Source organism: Phasianus colchicus, chromosome 25 (assembly GCF_987193195.1).
Source record: "Phasianus colchicus chromosome 25, bPhaCol1.hap1.1, whole genome shotgun sequence".
Classification (NCBI taxonomy): Eukaryota; Metazoa; Chordata; class Aves; order Galliformes; family Phasianidae; genus Phasianus; species Phasianus colchicus.
The window spans coordinates 6,234,281-6,253,282 of record NC_143460.1 but is presented as its reverse complement, the minus strand read 5'-3'; the positions used below and the strand labels follow the sequence as shown (position 1 = coordinate 6,253,282).

General features: G+C 50.0%; 1 protein-coding gene across 9 annotated transcripts; it reads right to left on the bottom strand.

The window, feature by feature from the left end:
- Positions 1-10: 10 nt before the first annotated feature.
- On the bottom strand, positions 11-18,891 carry LOC149915066 (rho GTPase-activating protein 32-like). Of its 9 annotated transcripts, none has more exons than XM_090124576.1 (21): positions 18,438-18,891; positions 16,458-16,928; positions 13,121-16,357; positions 12,901-13,022; positions 12,365-12,564; positions 12,117-12,236; positions 11,383-11,502; positions 8,736-8,822; positions 7,998-8,075; positions 7,191-7,313; positions 6,998-7,075; positions 6,266-6,347; positions 5,713-5,856; positions 5,051-5,153; positions 4,362-4,494; positions 3,762-3,844; positions 3,303-3,410; positions 2,803-2,948; positions 2,101-2,302; positions 1,162-1,307; positions 11-971 (listed from the first exon to the last, which is right to left on the bottom strand). In XM_090124576.1, exons 7-21 carry the CDS (start codon positions 11,389-11,391, stop codon positions 544-546), a joined length of 1,950 nt encoding a protein of 649 aa, XP_089980702.1. In that variant the 5' UTR covers positions 11,392-11,502; positions 12,117-12,236; positions 12,365-12,564; positions 12,901-13,022; positions 13,121-16,357; positions 16,458-16,928; positions 18,438-18,891; the 3' UTR covers positions 11-543. The 9 variants fall into 9 exon arrangements, with proteins under 9 accessions (XP_089980702.1, XP_089980699.1, XP_089980703.1 ...); XM_090124573.1 differs by lacking the exon at positions 12,365-12,564 and having other exon boundaries at positions 12,117-12,184; positions 13,121-14,589; positions 14,689-16,357; XM_090124577.1 differs by lacking the exon at positions 12,365-12,564 and having other exon boundaries at positions 12,117-12,184; positions 16,458-16,670; positions 16,765-16,928.
- Positions 18,892-19,002: the final 111 nt, after the last annotated feature.

Below are 19,002 nucleotides of genomic sequence, written 5' to 3'. Positions count from 1 at the left end.
CCGGGGGCGGGGCGGCGCCGCCGCTGCCCAATCAGAGGCAGGGGGCGGGGCAAGGGAGATGCTGCTCAAGGTGAGCTCCTCCTGCCGCAGCGTGATGACGACAGGTCTGCACGGCCAGCTCGTAGGTCGGGAGCCAGGAATGGACACGGCAGGAGGAGAGAGGCGTTAGGGAGCTTCGAAATGCATCAAAAAGCCCTGAAAAGCATCACAAAGCCACAGCCAGGAAGCTCGGGATTATCATGAGCAGCATCCAGGATGCTAAACATCATTTGCTACCATACCAGATGGTAGCTGAGCTCTCGCTGCAGACATCCCAAAGCCAGACAGAATGGGAACAATCCCAGAGCTCTGTTGCGCGCACCCCACAGCCATCGCGTTGCAAGCTGGAGTGCCTTGCTCTTCGTTGCATTTGTCCCAGTCTCTGTGAATGAAGACTCGGAAGGCAGTCAAGGCCTTGATTGAGCACGAGCGTGCTTTTATTATTATGTAAAAGACAGGAGGGCGTGAGAGGTCCAGGGTAAAGATGGGACTCATCCTCTCTTGTCACGGAGAGAGTGGCTCAGAGCTCTCAGTGCTGCTGCCCGGTGCCTGGGGCTGGAGGCCTGATTCTAAGTCCCCCTCCAAGAGGCTCGGCTTCTCCTCAGCGACGCTGACCTGCTCCTGCGTGGAGGTGCTGCTGTCGGGGCACTCGGACTGTGCTTGGGCTGGGCTGCACTGCAAAGGCACTGGGTCACAGTCCAGGCTGGTGACTGTGGTGTCCAGCAGGCTCAGGTCAGCATCTTCAGCACAGCCGGGAGAAATGAGGGCGTGAACTTGGATGAGCTCCTTCTCTCCATCGCTGTTGTTATGTGGAAGGCTGTCATCTGAACCACAGTGACTCGTGCTTCCTAAGAGCCCTCCATCGATGGAAGCACACAGCGCACCATCGCTACTTGCCCCGGCTCTTCTGGGTAGACAAGGGCTCGATTCACCTAGGAAGGGTACACAGGGGTTAGTGTCAAACTTTCACAAGCTGAATTATGAAAGTGGCTCTTGATCAGGGGTGATCTGAAGATGCTAGGTATAGGTTGGAACGCTAGAAGGAGATACAAGTCCACTTGTATTGCATGAATTCTATGTTGCTGAAAAGCAAGGCTTTGAAAGCTGGATTCGCACCCTTACCTGCCAGCACCACGACTTCTGTCTCTGAGGGCTCCCTGGGACTGCGCTGCAGTCGGCGTTTGGCCACAGAGGATGGTATCCGCAGGCTGAAGCAGGAACGCCAACTGCCAGCCGGTGATTCCTTCATCTTGCTGGGAGGACGTTGTCTGGAGAGAGAAAACAGTGACTGGTGTGAGTCGTGTGTGGTGCGGGGTGAGGGAAGAGCTGCACTGAGCTCTTGCCAACAGTTGCTTGTTCCTGGCACTGCCTGGTTTCTGCTGAAGCACAGCTTAGAAACTCGCTCTCTTTCAAGCAGTTGAGGACGGTTCCACTCCTATAGCTCAGCCCTGAAGTCTTGCTTGCTAAATTCCCCTAAACTGTGTCAAGCAAGATGCAGAGCACGTGAGCAAAGGCTCCGCGGCTGTACAGGACAGCATCTAAGGGATGGCTCTTCTGGAGCCAGCAGGCGTAACTGCTTTCTGAGGAACCGTGCAGCCATAAAGGAAATTCAAAAGCACCTCTGACTCTGACATCAACACCTCGTCGGCCCCATCTCACCGCCAAGTTTAGTTTCTAGTGCCAGCAGGTCTGACCAGCAGCTCTGCTTAGAGGAGAACCGGAACTGGTTTCAGGCATGTGGCCCCGACAGCTGGAAAACCCCAACGTTTCAAGGTAGAGCCAGCTCAGGCCAGGGTAGACGTCACCATGGCTTTATACATCTCGTGACTGCGTGCCCAGCAAGGAAGGAATGGCAGCCTCGTGTGGCTAAACCGAATATGTTAGTTGAATCTCAGAGTCCAAAGGGAGCAGAGATTCACTGCAACAATTCACTTCAGGCACCGTTACTTTAATTTAGCTTCCACATGTTTTGGCGCAAGAAATAATGGGGGAAAAAAAAAAACAACAACACAACCCACCCAAACAATGATGACGGTTGCTGGAAAACAAAGTCCTCTTTACCTTTCAGATGGAAAGTTGATGATTGTGTGGAATTTCCCCTGTACAGCTGTGGGGCCTTCTTCCACTTCTATGTCCCTGCCCTGTGTCACAACGGAAGAGCTGCTGTGGCCTCGCCTATGAGCCTGTGCCTCCTCCACGGTGAGCAGCTTTGTGGCAGGAGAAGACACCCACGCAGACTTGGGCCCTGAGAGAGAACCGTGCCCTGTAAGGGAAAGCCACAGGTAAGAGCGAGGATCACAAAGCAGCACCACAGCCATCACAGTTCTGGGGGAGATGCTATCATTTTCTCAGACCTGCTTATCCGAGCCACTAGAAGAAGAGGAGGTCAGAATAAGCATGTGGTCAGATGTATGTTTAAGGCAAAGGACAGAGTCATAATTACTAAGAGCAGCTCACTGTATCGAAATGGGCAAAGAAAAACCCTAGAAAGTGGGGGCAGGGAACTCAGAAAGCTTCACTGCCACACTTTCATCAAGCTTCACCTGCATGCAAAACATCGTAACGACAGTGACGGTTTTTTTCTCATTGTAAAGTTTGGACTTGGACATTCTCAGCATCCAGCAACAGGATGCCAGATTCTAATCTAAGCCCAGAAGTCTGCTGTCCCCTCGATAGAAAAAGTGTATTTCAAAGATCTTGGAGAAGGCCTGGATTTGATCAAGGTGTCTGATCAAGATAAAGCTCATGGAGGAAGACACTCACCTGCTCCATCTGCCATGTCTGATCCGGATTTGGAGCAGAAGAGGACATCTGCGTGGTTGATGATGAATTCCACCACAGCCGACTGCGTCTGCAGTTCCATGCAGGCGGCTCTTCCGCTGGCGCAGGCAGACTCGTTCTGCTGTGATCTGTAGAAAAGGCAGATTGTAGCAGTCATTTATCCAAGATCCAAGTTTCCCCAAGTCTGGATTGTTGCAGCCAAAAGCTGTCAAATTGGGCTCCGGAGGCTTCCGCGGTGATGCCACTGAAGAAATTCTCCTGGATGGTCAAGGACACACCAGTCCCATCTAAACAAGAGGGCAGAAATTGTCATCTAGAAATTGTGCCTGTGGGGTTGGAGAACAGTCCAGGCTCTTGCTCTGCCGTCAGCCACTTACTACAGTGTACAGGAGAAGAGCACATTCGATGGAGAAAAAGGTAGATTGCATTTTTTTCCGGAGAACAGATCCAAGCAGTGTGTTGAAATGGAGAAAGAAGTTTACCTTAAGAGGTTTGGAGCCCACACAATCGCTAAGTTCTTAGCGTGCATGTTTGTCACGGAACAGTTCCCGGCTAGACGAGCCAAGTGTCTTATCAGGTATTCCAGTGTCCTGGAAAATCAGAGAGGCAAATATTCAGCACCAATGAGCACGCGGTGCTGCGGTTCACAGAGCAAAGCCTCAATGCATGTTATTGCTACTGTCACTGAAGATGAAGTAGATCCAACTTGACTAAGTGCCACACTGTGGCACCAAGCCCCAGCACAGCACAGCTGCAGCCACCAGCTGCACCAACTGTGCCCCCGTGCCCAGGAACCGACCCAATAAATTAACCCCGTGTAGCCTTAAACTGCTTCAACATACGCAGGCATCATGTTGCCAGCATGAGACAAGCCTGGAATCACACCATTGCCCTCTGAAGTGCAGCACAGCTGAGCTCAACAGACTGAAGGCAGCACTGACCTGTAGTGAGGAGCGGGCAGCTGCTGGATGACGTCCTGCATTCTGACCAGCTGCTCCTCATCTGTAGTGGCACCAACAGCCTCCTGGAATAGTGCAGAAAGGGATTGAGACACAAATCAGGCTAGATACCTGCCACAGGATCGGGAACTATGGGGACAGCATGCAGTTGGTCTGCGCTGAGACAGATTTTACGCCTTCCAGGAGGCATCTGGGGAACATAGCGGCACGCAGCTGGTGCCATCAAGGCCAAGGAGTCCAAGCAGCGGGCCGGTTTACAGCCTGATTGCGCAGCTCAGCTTCTCAAGCTTCAAGTGCACTTTGCTATCAATCCCATTCCCATTCTATAAATACTTGGGGAATAGAAAAACAAAACAAAAGAAAAAACAAAAAACATGAATTCTCGCAAGCTTTGCGAATATGGAAATAACCGCCTCTTGGGACCACCGAAAATGGCATCCACATGATGTATGATGTGGCAGAGACATACGAGTAAACCCCACGGGGCTAACAGAAAAAGGGCCTCAGAGCTGGGGCACTGCTGCAGCCATCTCCCAAGAGGCCCAGGGAAGAGGTAAAGGAAAGACGTTGCCTTGTGCTTACCGAGAACTTGTCATACAGCTGGTCAGTCAGCAGAGGGTTCGGGAGCTCCCTGAAGTACATTTTGCAGACGGAGCTCACACTGTGAGTGTCGCGGACGGTTAGCTCAGGAATCTGCTCAGACTCAAATTCTTGGCTGGAGAGAAGGACACAAAAACGGGCGGGGGGGTTCAGAAAGAGGAAAACAAGTCAAAAGCCACACCAAATATAATCAAGCATTGGAAGGGCTTCCTGATTAACAGGAGAAAATGAACACTCAGTCACCAGCACCACACGAGCCATGCTGGATGAGATGTTTCCAAAAGGAGACCTTTTCGTTTTGCTAAGGCATTTCCCGTGACTCTGACAACTGGCTGCCTAGTCTACAATCCTAAGCCAGGAGCCCGGAGCAGCAAGGAGGAGTGTGGGCTGCTCCAAAGGGCTCTGCAAACAGGAGGAAACGGGAATGAGAGCTGGCAGCGGTGACACCGCAGTCCCCCACAGCCTTCCAGTGCTCTGAAGGACAAAAGGAGAACTTCCTGCTCCAGCAAGTCTGCTGAACGCCCTGTGTTCCTATCAAACAGCGACAAGCCTGGCGCACCACTGCTGAGCGCACGCTGCCTGCACAGAGCTGCCCCACAGCGCAAGCCTCTGAGCACCCACAACAGGGCACGCGCCCCTACTGACCACTGTGTCAGTCGCAGCACTCTTACCGCAGTCTCTGGATGTTGGACGCGACGCCGGACAGCCGGTATATCCCTTGCACTACGCCGTGCTGCTCAATGAACTCGGCGCAGCTCTGGAGGACCTGGGGGACTAAAGAACACGTGCCAGCGGTTACTTGAGCTCCTCATTCAAGTCCTGGTTCAGGCTGTGCTCCTGTCAAATCTCATCCACTAAGCCCAGCCAGGCTACTGCTTAGTTCTTCCTTACACAAGAAAGCTGTCCAAGATGAGGAAACTGGACAGACACGTGTTCCTTGCATTCAAGAAGTGTAAGGACCTAGGAATCAGCCTGGAGAAAGTAATTCTGGGGAAGCCGGAGACACTGCAAGTCCCACCACAGCTCCCATGGGAATGAAAGGAGGTGGGAAATCTCATGTCCAGGAGAGCAGGGAAACTGATGTAGGACACTCTCCTTGGCCAAAAGGCTTCCCTTCTTTTCAGGCTAGCGTGGGATTGGCTTACAGGCTTTGGTTTAAGCAAATACAAACGTGCTTGTCTCTTAAGAGCATTAGCCTCAGTTTATCTTTCAGCCATCAACTTCCATTACACGTTTCTCCACCGGTACCAACCTGCCCCTTTGCTAGATATGACCTCCCTTTCATCTTTAGATGCCCAACAGAGGAAGATCTCAGGAACGGGCTGTCCCTTACCATCGCGACCAGAGTGGAGAAGATGCTCTCCCAGGTCACAGCCAAACACCCTTTCCTTCTCCACCTCCCGCTCTTTCGGTTTCTTTGGGCGGGCCTTCACCAAGGAACGAAGGAAGGTGACGAGCTTGCCGCGTTTCTTTGGCACTGCACGACAACAGGAAGAAACCAGTTCATTTCAGGTTTGGCTCAGTTGGACGAGGCCGAGCATAACACATTCTACAGAGCACGTCAAAACGGGAAGAACGTTACCAAGTACATACAAAAACGGATTTTCTCCCATCCCTGCAGGAGGAGCCAAAGGCCAGGTTGGATGGGGCCCTGGGCAGTGGGGTCTAGTCTTGCATTAGATGTGGAGGTTGGCTGGCAGCCCAGCCTGAAGCAGGGGGGTTGGAACTTGATGATCCTTGAGCTCCCTTCCATCCCAAGCCATACTAGGAGGATTCTATGATTTCAGACTATAACACGGGATGGATAAAGGAGGTATTAAACACAGAACACACCCAAAAAGAAACGCCATTTTGCTTCCCTGCACCATCAAATGCAACATCCGTACCTGGCTTTGGCACTGAACTGAGGAGAGACTCCGGAATTTTTCCATTGATGAGCTCCACGCACTCACTTGGGAAAAATCCAACCTGTAACAAGAAAAAAAAGAGAGGTGCAATACTGAAGGCAGCATTTCTCAGGCCCGAACTGTTCAACCAAAAGCCACCTAACATTTTCCTCGGAACGTGCTTGCCTGACGCTCCATAAGACTATCCAACAAAAAGTGGCCTGCATAAAAGTAATAATTATTCAACATTTGCAGCCAAAAGACCTACAAAACAAATAATTGCTTCTGTAGAAGATGTAGAAGAAGAAAGTTTTTGCTGACTGAGATGCAGCTGCAATCCCCAGCTCCGAGCTACCCAGCGTTCTGCAGCCAGCAGCAGCAACAAGCACGCAGAGGGTCTGTTACCCTACCTTGGCTGACAGGCAGTAACTTCCTAAAAGACACTAACTTCACGTTCTGCATGGGTGCAAGCAAAATACTCTGAGACACTGAAACACTGTCTTAGCTGCTCTATTTCCAAAGGTGGGGTTCAGTGGCCGTGACCTGATGCATACTGTGAAGGCTCTTGCTTCTAAGTGAATCGAGGAGACAGTTTCCTACAAAGACCACCTCTGACACCGACACGGGGAAACCGTTTACGTCCATGAGCCATCCTGTGCAGGCAGCACAGCTCTTAGCCGAGATTCCCGACCTGACCAAAGTTGCGCTCTCAAATCTGAAGCTTGTGCCTACCTGAAAGCCATGCTTGCCTCTCCACCAGGGGGTCAGCTCCTTTGGTGGCATATCAGTAACGCACACGATGTCTCCCACCTGCAAAAGACTGCAACCTCACCAAACATTCTGAAGGTATCTGAGAATATTCCTGATGCGTTCCCGCCTTATACTTTCCTGTACATGACAACTAGGAACGCCCTTAACTGCTTACCTCAAAGGAGAGTTCATCCGGTGCCTGGGCAACGTATCTCTTAAGAACATGGGCAGCAGCAACAGCTGGAATATTTACAGGAGACTCCTCGTGGATCAGCAGGGGCTTCCCATTGTTCTCAGTCTGAAACAGAGAGCACAGGCCATGGTGAGGAGCTGAGGACAAACGAGGACAATTTCAGAGCAAGGAGCACATCTGCAGAGAAAGATCCTTATTGTGAGTGCTTAACAAGAAACTGCAAGTCTAATAACAGCTGTTTCTCTTCCTTGTGTGCAGCAGTATCACCAGGCAATGTAAAGATGTGTCTCTCTCTACCCAGACTAAGAGGACAAACACCCCAACCGAGAGGACTCCTGGAGTTTTATAAACTTGCCACGCTTGCACTACTGTCTTGCCAAAGAGGAGCGTAAGAGTCTGCTTGCTTCCTGTAACCTATTGCTTGGAGACCTCAGCCATGGACTGGACACAGGAGCCGGTCCACTGACCCAATCCTTGGCTCACTACAAGTGCCTGCTTCCCTTAACTTGCTGAATATGAGAACTTGGTCTTTGGGTGACAAAATCCAAGCAGGATGGGGAAAAAGCTTCTGCATGTTTATAACGCTCGATCTGATTCTGTCGGTACTATAACGTCCACGGCCATCTAGATGCTCGTAGCAAGGACATGAAGCTTTTCAGGCAGCTTTTCAGTGACACCGATAGAGCTGGAAGGATTCTCTCTCTCTTGAAAAGCAGGAGAGCTCATCTGCAGCTCACTCTGCCGGCTCAAGTCAGCAGAACAAAGACCAGTCAGAGCTTCATACTCTACCTCCATTTGTGCCAGGTCAGGCCCACAGCTGATCTCGCTGCACGCGATGCCCATCACAGCAGGCACGACAAGCTGGAACTGAAAAGAAACACACGTCTATTTTCTCTGTTCACACACCACGGTATGGAGAGACTTCTTCAGAACTACCCTCAGTTACCCACTGGCATAGGCAGGTGTTCTAGAAACAACCACTTTGTTCAGTCAATTCAAACGAGACAGCCTATTGCGCAGCAGTTTACCAAGTCGCTATCCCTCTGCTAGCAGATGGGGACTCCGGCACAAAGCAGCAGATGCGCTTGCTCAGAGCACTCCGACAGCGCAGTAGCAGGGCAGTGAGAGGAGTCACTGCTGGGGGTGGATCTGCTCCCCAGCGCCCGGCTCCCACCAGTTCACCTCCAGCGCCGGCTGCAGCCTTGCACATGGATTTCCTCTGCTTGCATCTCTGCTGTGCTCCCCACAGCTGTCATGCGCACACGCAGCCGAAGCACGCATGCTCGTGGTCACGTTGTGCAGCCCTGCACAAACTGGGACTAGGACTCCTTGCCTAAGGGATTGGTTTCCTAAAGACTAGCCGGTCACAGCATCACAGACAGCATCCTTCTGAGGGCTGAGCTGGAGGGAAAGTGGAATAACTCTACACACGACCGGTGTCCCGTCAAGGCTGGATGAGGCTGTGTTACTAAACACGGTGCGACGCGGGCTGCAAAACCACGTGGGGGGACAACGCGTGGCACGTACCTGGCAAGAGATCAGAACAAGGGAGACAAGTTCCTTGAAGCCGCAGCCGTTTCTTGTCACTTTGCTCTGTTCTTCCGCGAGCAAAAGCTGCATCAAAAGAGAAGGCAGAGGGCAGGGAGAGGAGAGAGAAAGAGCTGATCAGTGAGCTTGCACAATTTAACAAAGAAGACAAGGGAAAAGCCCTCAGACAACTGCCACCTCTATGCTTTGGAATGTAGCTACTGAGTGAAAATTATGTCTGATGGTCAAGAGTAAGCAGCATGACACTACCAGCTCCGCCAGCCAGCAGCTTTCAACACCTCACTGTCCACCCGTCTATCTCACACTGTCTCAGCTTACCTACAAGATGCTGCACAAGATGGTGTGAAAACGAAGGTACTCAGTCGATGCACAAGTGCAACAAGCGAGCTACTCAGTCAGAGCTCAAGCGCTCCAATGAAGGGATGCAGCAGGCACTGCTCCTCCCCTCATTCTAGCTGCTTATGACATCACTAAGGGCCACCAGGCTGCTCCACCATGACAGACAAGGTGGGGAAGCAAGACCACGTCACAAGACCAGAAGATTCCAACACTCCAACATTCTAGAATCAGAGGGCGGTTGGAATTCTACCTCAGCCAAATCCTGGAGAAGCTGGCACGGGGTCGTCATGACCAAAGCACAGGACCCGGCGCTTGCTCTTGTTGAGCCTCGTACAACCGGCCTCAGGCTATCCTTCTGCAGGGCCTTCCTACCCTCGGGCAGATGGACACTTCCTCCCAGCAGCATACCTTGCAGTGCAGGGCCTACATAAAATCCACACTAGAGTCCTTTGCTTCATTCAAGAGCACGTTACAGCACGTATCTATTTCACTGTAAGGAAATCAAGGAAGAGACGGGAGAAACACAGAACTGCTACGAGACTGCTATATACATTTCTTTCCCAAGTGGATTTTTGCCTTTTTGCTTCCAGGACGACCTCATTTTCTTCTCCCCTTCTTGTGGGGAAGCTGCCTCCAGTGCCTGAGGTTCAGGAGACAGCATGAAACACGACACTAAGACAAACGCTTGTCGTGGGCGAGGGGTGGCTGTGCTTTGCCAGGCATACGGCGGGGCAGTAAGTGCCACACAGCAGCCCCAAGCCAAGCCCTGCATTCAGTCACTGTAGCCACAGCTGGTGCATCGCTGCCAGAACGTATCCAAGGATACAGGTGGACGCAGGCACTCCTGCTCCTTCTGCAAAGCCATCCTCTGCAGAGCCCATTAGGTGCTGCTCAGTGCTATGCCAACCAGGCTCCCGTTTACTGCAGCCCTGGGATAAACACGCGTGTACTCTTCTGTGCAGCAGTGAGCTCCAGGGATGAAGGCTTACCAGAGGGTAAGCCAACAGAATCTACTGCTGACTCCATCAGCACCTTCTTCTACCAACCATGGGCAAACACTGTGAGACAGAACACAAGGAGGGAAAAGCACTTCTGCTCACACGCCTGCAATGGAATTCAAAACAGCTATTGCAAGAAGAGCTCGTAGGGTAAACCTAGCCTCAGAGACACAAATGCACCAGGTTCCAGGAAATAGCATGGCACATTGTTGATGAAACGCTGCTTCGTTGCTCGGAGAGCACGCAGCATGCTGCTTTGACAGGCACAGCAGTGCTGCGACATCCAAGCTGGGCACCAAAACCTCCCCAGCATCCCTGGCCAACGCTGCCAGGGAAATGCAACACCTGCATCCCTATCTGGCTTACGGCACACACACTGGGGGGCTGCCTTAGTCTCAGGTGGGAGAGATTTTTCTTCAGAGTATCTGGTATGATGCTATGTTTGGGTTCTAGGAGAAAAATCACACTGATAACACCCTGATCTTTATAGTTTCTGACAAGCAAAGTTGCACAGAGCCAAGGCCATTCTCAGCAAAGCTCTCAACAAGGAGCTGGGAGGGAACCGAATTAAGACAGCTAACGTAAACTGGCCAAAGGGATATTCCATACTATACGGCATCAAGTGGAAGGAGTTTTGAAGGGGATGAGAGTACATCTCACTCTCTTTTATTGCTTGGCGGCTAACTGGACAGTGGTTGGCGGGTGGTGAGCCATTGCTTGTACATCACTTGCAATACATTCATATATATATATTCAGAACTACTTTTATCTCAAAAACATGAGTTTTACTTCTCTTTTTCCACCCAACACTCTCCCCCATCCCACGGGGAACAGGGGAGTGTGTGGTGCTGAGCCACCCACCGGCTTCAACCTCAACAGGGCCGCGGGGCAATGGGAGCAAGCACAGAAATAAAACACAGAAACTCGCTGTTCCCTGGGCTCGTGGCTGCCACAAAGCTCGTGTTTTAGGGACGCAGAGAACTGTATCTCCAGCTATTGTGTGTCTTGTTAACCACAAGCTCAGCTATGAGCTGTCACCACAAGCAAAAGATAAACGTAAACAGAGGCCCTTATCCACACGTGCCAATCTGGGTGCGAGGAATAAAAGCCCATTGGGCCATGGGCAAAGCAGGGAGCACATAGGCAGGAAACAGGAAGGAGTTGAACTCCAGCTCTCCTACACAAAAGAAAGGGAGAGCTGAGCCAGCACCACGGGAGGAGTTACGACACAGCTTCAGAGCTTACAGAGCCCTGAGATTTCCAAAGGATGGTGCCAGGGTAACTCTCACCATTCCCATGCAGGGGTCTTCCCAGACGCTTCAGCTGCTGACTTCCACTTCCTCTGTCATGTGTAGAAAGTCCAGGTGACAAATGCTCATTTCGTCTGGGTAACGCTTCCATGGTCATGACTGAAAAAAAAAAAAAGAAAAAAATAGCATGCAACCCCATAAAATTTACCTCTCTGCTCTTTCTGTCAGCACGACATCTAAGATGAGCATTACACGTCCCTGCTACTGACTGAAAATTCATCCAAGCCTATGTTCCACACAGCTTCATCTCAGTGCCAAAAAGAAACACATAAACAGATGTTCAGAAGTTTTTTTGTGCAGATAAAAGTGCAGGGTGCATATGTATTCTCTTCTGTAATAAATATTAGTTTAGAATCCAAAGGTAACTTTTCAAGAAGCAGTATGAAAGAAAGGTCAAAAGGAAATACGTGATTTTCATCTATTTTCATCTAAAAAAATCCTTGCTAAATCTCTTCCCATCAAAAAGGAAGCATGCTGGGCATTCTTAGCAGCAGCTCAGAGGACATCTTGCACCACAAAATGCGGCACATGCTTTTTGCTCACAGGCCCCTCACGTCTCTAATTTGTGTCAGATTCACTCAAAATGACCACGTGGACCAGAACAGCCATTTGGTTCTGCTGAGGTAGGAACCCACTGCTGGGATGTCCCACAGTCCCGTTCCCCGCTACTTCCAGCCCTGGGGGGAAAAGGAAGAGCAACTGACTTCACCTACCAGACTTCTGCACGGCCTCCAATATGGTCTCACATCACACGGAGAAGCATGGTGGAGAGCTCTGGCAGCTGAAGAAATCAAGGTTGCCTCTAAGATCTTGCTTTAAAACAACATGACTTACTGCCCATGAGACATGAAAGACGAGGTTAAGGTTAAAAAGCCTCCAATCCCCATGGATGTGGCTGTCTGATAAAGACAACAGCTGTCCGCTTTCCAGCAGGGTGATGCTCACCCAGCAAAGCACTCACCAGCACATGTCTTTCATAGAAACATAGAATTAGCAAGCTTGGAAAAGATCTCCAAGATCATCCGGTCCAACCATCCACCTTCCACCAACATTTCCCACTAAGCCACGCCCCTCACGACAACATCTAATGTTTCTTGAACACCTGCAGGGATGGTAACTCTATCACCTGTCTGGGCAGCCCGTTCCAGCGTCTGACCACTCCTGTGGAGAAGTTTTTCTTAACATCCAACCTCAATCTCCCCTCACGCAACTTCAGGCCACTCCCTCCAGTCCTATTACTACTTAAACGGGAGAGGAGGATGACCCCCACCTCGACATAACCTCTCTTCAGCTAGTTGTAGAGAGTGAGGAGGTCTTCCCTGCGCCTCCTCTTCTCCAGACTAAATGATCCCAGTTCCCTCAGCCGCTCCCCATAAGACTTGTGCTCTAGATGCCCTGCAGCTTCACTGCTCTTCTCTGGACACCTTTCAGGTTTTCATTGTCCTTCCTGTAGTGAGGCACCCAGAACTGAACACAGTACTCAAGGTGAGGACTCACCAGTGCTGAGCAGAGGAGGATGATCGCTTCCCTGCTCCTGCTGGCTCCAGTTCTTTGCATTGCACTTCCAATCTAAACCGTTTCTTCTGCGGTAGCGCTTGCATCCTCACTTAGGGCTGGAGCTCAAGAGGTCAACACAACAGAAAGAACACAACATGCAACTGGAAGACATGACTCAAACCTCACAAGAGTCAACTCTCTGATCTTGGGCACAACTCACCAAGCAAGAGCCAGGCCTTGCCAACTTGCCTAATCTGAGCACGCGGGAGGGGGCCGCACATCTGACCACAAGCGTCCACTTCCATTGCAGCTCCATTTAGAGAAGAAAACCAGCTAACAGGCGTGAATGAATTCACTCACAAGCTGCACAATGAGTCTGTTCTTCATTAAAAAAACCACATGGATTCCTAATCCAAAAAGAGAACGGCAAGAGTTAATACCAATGGAAGAGGTTCCTGGTCCGAAGCCTCATCCTCTTACCCAACTTTCCTTGCCTCGTACTCTTCCCCAACTCCTGGGCGATGCCCACAGGCTTAAATTCAGACCTCAAATTCATAGGACTACTGTATAATCAATGAAAATTATATAAAGGAATTTTATATAATCAAATAATATTAAGATGTTATAATAATGAAATCAGCAAGAGAGTTAGGCACAGCAAGAGAAAGAGAATAAATAGGATGCTTACCCGTGTCGTGGGCTCGCTCAGGAAAGACCAGTGGAGTGGATCTTCCGAAGAGAGAGAGATCCTTCCCCACTGGTAGATTGTATTATATTGTATTATTTTGCATTCCGATATCATAGTTAGTAAAATAAGTTTACCTCCATAGATAGTTGCCGCTGTTTTTTTCCTTTTCCCCCTTCCTTCCCATTTTGTGGGGCCAGGCGGGGGGTGGGGAGGGCAGGGGCCTACTGCCCCCTGTCACGGGCATAAACTGATCTAGTTAATTCCATGACACTCATCAAACCAGATTGTCTCAGTCAAAGGATGGTATGCTATCGCTCTCCACTTGCTCGGGTTGCCCTTGCTGGACCCATCTGTATACCAGGCATCTTCAGGGATAGGATATTTCCTCTCCTGAACGGGACTCTTCTCTGGTGGAGCGACCAGTGTTTCTTTTGGTGCATCACAATGATAGGTCACTGGGCCTAGGATCTTCTGAAGCTCTTCTTTTAAGGATGGTGAAGACAGACTGCTCCTTTGGCTGAGGTAAGCGACCCATCATGCCACTGTTTGTGCTTGGGCCACCCCTGTCTTAGGAAGGTGGGTCAGATCTTTCACCCACCCCTGAATCTGCAGAGTGGTCTTCACTATAACTTCAGCCGTCTGGGTTATTGGCTCTACTGCCTGTAATGCTGAATAGGCAGCCAATAACTGTTTTTCAATCATATTATATCTTTCTTTTGCTCCATGCCAGACCTGAAACCAAAAACCAATGGGGGTCCGAACAGAACTCTGGCGTTGCCACAGGCCCCAACCAAAGCCATCTTGAGTAATGTGGACATCCAACTCAGCTGGGAGGGTAGGATCGAATATACCCAATGCCTGGGCTTGTTGTAAAATTAGGTCTCTCATCCCTGCTGAGAATTTGACCAGATCCGGGCCATCAAAGGTATCTTCATAAATCGCTTCCCTTACAACTAATTCACAGATGTAATTTTGAAGGTTTTCCATGGAGGACCACATCCCTGTATGTAAAGGAATATCAGATTTATTGGGCCATACCATACAGCAGGCCGCCATTAACCATTCTATTATAGAATGGTTTTCATCACTGTATTGATTACCTGCATATAATCTCTGTCTAAGAGCAGGATGGACGGTCATTGTGGCCAATTTGGCTATTTCCGGGCCATTCATCAGAACACTTTCTGCCCCAGAATCCCATAGTCCAAGCTGGCACATTTTCTCTAGCTTTCTGCTTGAATCGTTGGACTAAGTCCATCAGTTCTGTTGCTGTGTACGGTCGGGCTGTTACGTGCAAGTGGGTTTGAACGGGGGGCCACTGATCAGGCGGCACCCCCGCCGATCTGTCCTGTACCTTTTTTGTTTTTTGAGTTATAACAGGACGGACTTCTAGTGCATCCGTCAAAATTGGAGATTCAAGATCAGATTTAGATTGTTTATTTTCCTGATCAACACAGTCCGTTGATTCAGGAAATATTACAGACTTGACCTATTGGAAGATGTAGAATTGGGTTTTTTCCTGTTAATATGCCAAGTTCCTGTTCTAACTTTTCAATATGATCTTTTAAAAGTTCATTTTTGTTCACTAAAGTATTATTCCTTATTTCAGCATTATTTAAAGCATTTAACAGTGGCCATGCCACTGTAGAAGCAGCTAATTGTCTTTCTCTTGTGACTAATGTATCATTGCCTAGTCCCTGAAAGTAATCAGCTAGGCGATATGGGGAAACATTTCCCACAACACGTAGAGGACCCCATTTTTCAATGATAGTTGACAATTCATAATAAGGGGATCCCGCAAATCCTGGCATCTGCCCTGGAATTATTTTATCTAGGGGGGCAGTGTTCTCCCCCTTGAACATTTACAGAAATTCCAAAGAAAGGACATAGTGTAAGTTTTAGTATATTTGGCTTGCCTGCCTGGCTCGCCAAGTGTATAATCAATGAAAATTATATAAAGGAATTTTATATAATCAAATAATATTAAGATGTTATAATAATGAAATCAGCAAGAGAGTTAGGCACAGCAAGACAAAGAGAATACATAGGATGCTTACCCATGTCGTGGGATCGCTCAGGAAAGACCAGTGGAGAGAATCTTCCAAGAGAGAGAGAGAGATCCTAACCACTGGTAGTCAGCTCTTAAATGGGTCTAGGAGAGGTGGAGCCATGCTCCACCCCTTCCTGCAGCACAGGTGAATTGCTTTCACCTGTGCTCCCAGGGCTGACTCATTGCTCGCCTCAGGTGATAAATCAGAGGTTCAGGCCATGACTCAGCAGTTCCCATACAGACTCCTTTCACAGGACTCAGTCAAAGAGGATGTCACACTTGTTCCACACACTCAAACTGACTGAGCAGTGGTATCACAGTCACTTAAAACACACAGAAGCATCCAAACCCAAGCATGCACATTCCCTCTTGTGTTACTGGTGCCCACAGCTCACCTTCACACCTCTGGGGATTTCTGGCGTTTTACACTGATGCAGCCTCACTATAGCTCCATGGGTGTCACACAAGGCCTGCAGGACCTCTTTCTCCACAAACCCCATCTGCAGGCACTGGTTCATAAGGCTCACCACCCACCCTCCTGAGCAAAAGCAAGCACTAAGAATGAGAGCAAAGTGCACTGGATTTGACCTGGCCTGGTCCCCAAGCCTCAGTCCTGCCAGACATACCCCGGTGCGTAGACTCATCCCCAACATCTGACTGGACATTGTCATTCTGCAAACGCCCCATCCCAGCAGCAAGGGATCAAAGCATTGGGACAGCTGAAACAAAAATGTCATGAAAGTTTCCTATTAGCACTGATCAAGAACACATCTACCCCTGAGCAACAGGATGGGAGACAAACAACAGAAGACAACCAACCTGCAGAACCCGCTCCGTTGGGGTTGGTCCAGATATTTGTATGCTCCCTTCCATGGCCCAGGCCAAGCTTGCTGAGCTGCTCCTCCTTTGTGCAGGGGGAGAGCGGCGCAGATGCTACGTGGTGGCTATGCACAGCATGCCTTTGACTTGATTCTCCTCTCTCCATCTTCCATTAGCAAGCAGCATTTCAAATCTCTCCTTGCAAAAAATCACCTAGGTAAAAAAGAACTGGCAATCTTGCTTTTAAAGTTTCCTTATTTATACAACTTGATGCTTTAAAGCACAAGCTCACCTAGCAATCACCTACCTTAGACAAGCCCAACCTGCAAGGAAAAGTTATTCTTCTGTGTCTGCAGACTTTGCACACATTTCCAGGTGCAGTAGTCAGCCCAGTTCTCAGCACAGCTTTACCAACCACAGAAACCCAGTTTACGCCCGCCGTGCTTTTCTCTCATCTGAAACGCTGCATTGCTGCAAGAAGCAATGAATAAAATCACAGAATCACAAAACTGGGGTTGCAAGGGAGCTCCAGAGATCACTGAGCCCAAGCCCCCTGCAAAACGGGCTCCCTAGAGTAGGCAGCACAGGAAGGGCGCCCAGGAGGGCCTGGAATATCTCCAGAGAAGGAGAATCCACAGCCTCCCTGGGCAGCCCGTTCCAGCGCTCCGTCATCCTCGCCGTGAAGAAGTTCCTTTGCATTTTGGTGCAGAACTTCCTGTGCTCCAGTTTATGGCCATTTCCCCTTCTTCTGTCACCACAGATCGCTGAAAAGATTGCAGCCGTGTCCTTTTGACTCCCACATCTAAGATATTTATAAGCGTTGTTGGAAATAGCCAAATAGTTTTCCAGGACGGTTCTCTGATCTTTGTATCTATCTTTATTCCCAATTGCAATGGCGGGCCTCCTGCAAGCAGGAGAGCGCAGGGATAAAAGAGTGTTACATCTTTTATCCCCTACTGCCCGACCCTTATCTCTTTCTCCCCGGCTCCTCGCTGGCTGAGTACTGCAGGTTCACACTCTTTCGCAACGCTTCACTAATCGTACCAATACCAAGTAAACACAAATCCTTACCACCCAACCACAAATATCTTAATTGGTCGACTGCCTTCTAACAACTGCTTTCTTAACAAACATCTGGTCGTAACTTTTGGATGTCTGCTTTACAACATAGACATAACCTCTTAACTGCTTCATTACCCCCCAGCATTTGTGCCCTTTGCACTGGGTCATTGTTCAGGTCATCCATCTGTCCTTGCTTAGAGATAAGCTTGGAAGGAGGACAGAGGGCAGTATCTTGGAGCCTGCCTACAGCATCCTAACGTTCCCACAGAGTGGGACAGTTCTGCTTTGTGTAAAGGCCCCGACTCCTTGAGAGTCTGTTCAATGGACTTCACTTCTGCTGGCCTAATGAACAACCTTACAGTACGTTTCCCAGGTCAGAATACTATACCCACATTGTTTAGAGCATTTAAAGTCTGTTGCAGCTTTGGGAGAAAGAATTGGTCACGTAATTCGGTAACTATGTCTCTAAAATATATGTTACCTATATGCATATGGTAATCTTCCTGTCCACGTCAGCTATTTCTAAGGATATGTGACAGCTTCATTCTTTAGATCAATTGCCCTTTTTCAATGTTCAGTGCAGAAACAACACTTTCACTTTCCACAGTATACGGTATTCTTACTTTGCACATCAGCTATTTCTAAGGACGTGCTACAGCTCACTTCTTTAGATCAACTGCCCCTTTCAATATCCAATGCAGAAACACCACTTTCGCTTTCCACAGCATTTACCAGAACCACAGAACGGCAGGGGGGCTGAAAAGGATCACAACGATCATCCAGCTCCCCAGAACCCCCACACTCCCTCGCAGCCTCCTACAGCCTCAGATCTCTCTAGATCCCCCCCGTCGCCTCCCTGCAGCTTCCTGGAGCCCCGCACAGCCCCTCTCCCCGTCCCGGGACCGTTCTCCCGCACACCTCCGGCACAGCTGTCCTTAGCACTCGCTCCCGTCGCGCCGCGGCTTCCCTCTCGGTGCTGCCCGGACAGCTCCGGCTGCCGCCGCGCTGTCCTGCGGGGCGGCCCAGGCGGCAGGAGCGGCGCTCTGCGAGGAGAGCCGCGCCTCCGGCAGCCGGCTCCCAACGCTCGCTCCCGCGCACGGCGGCTCAGCCAACGGCAGCCGGCGGAGCAACCGCGGACCAAGGAGACCCCGGGGGCGGGGCGGCGCCGCCGCTGCCTAATGAGAGGCAGGGGGCGGGGCAGCACAACTTGGGCACAACTCACCAACCAAGAGCCAGGCTTTGCCATCCTGGCTGATCTGAGCATGCCAGAGGGGATCAGATCACAAAGTGTCCATTTCAATTGCAGCTTCATGTAGGAAAGAAAACCAGCTAACAGGCATGAATGAATTAATTCATAAGCTGCACAACGAGGCTGTTCTTCATAAAAAGACCCACATGGATTCCTAATCCTAAAAGAGAACAGCAAGAGTTAATACCGATGGAAGAGGTTCCTGGTCCGAAGCCTCATCCTCTTACCCAACTT

Coding starts and splice junctions, on each gene's coding strand:
- LOC149915066 (XM_090124578.1), bottom strand. Junction 3,845..4,361: donor AGCTGTATGACAAGTTCTCG/GTAAGCACAAGG, acceptor GCACTATTCCAG/GAGGCTGTTGGTGCCACTAC. Junction 2,303..2,802: donor AGACATGGCAGATGGAGCAG/GTGAGTGTCTTC, acceptor TTTCCCTTACAG/GGCACGGTTCTCTCTCAGGG.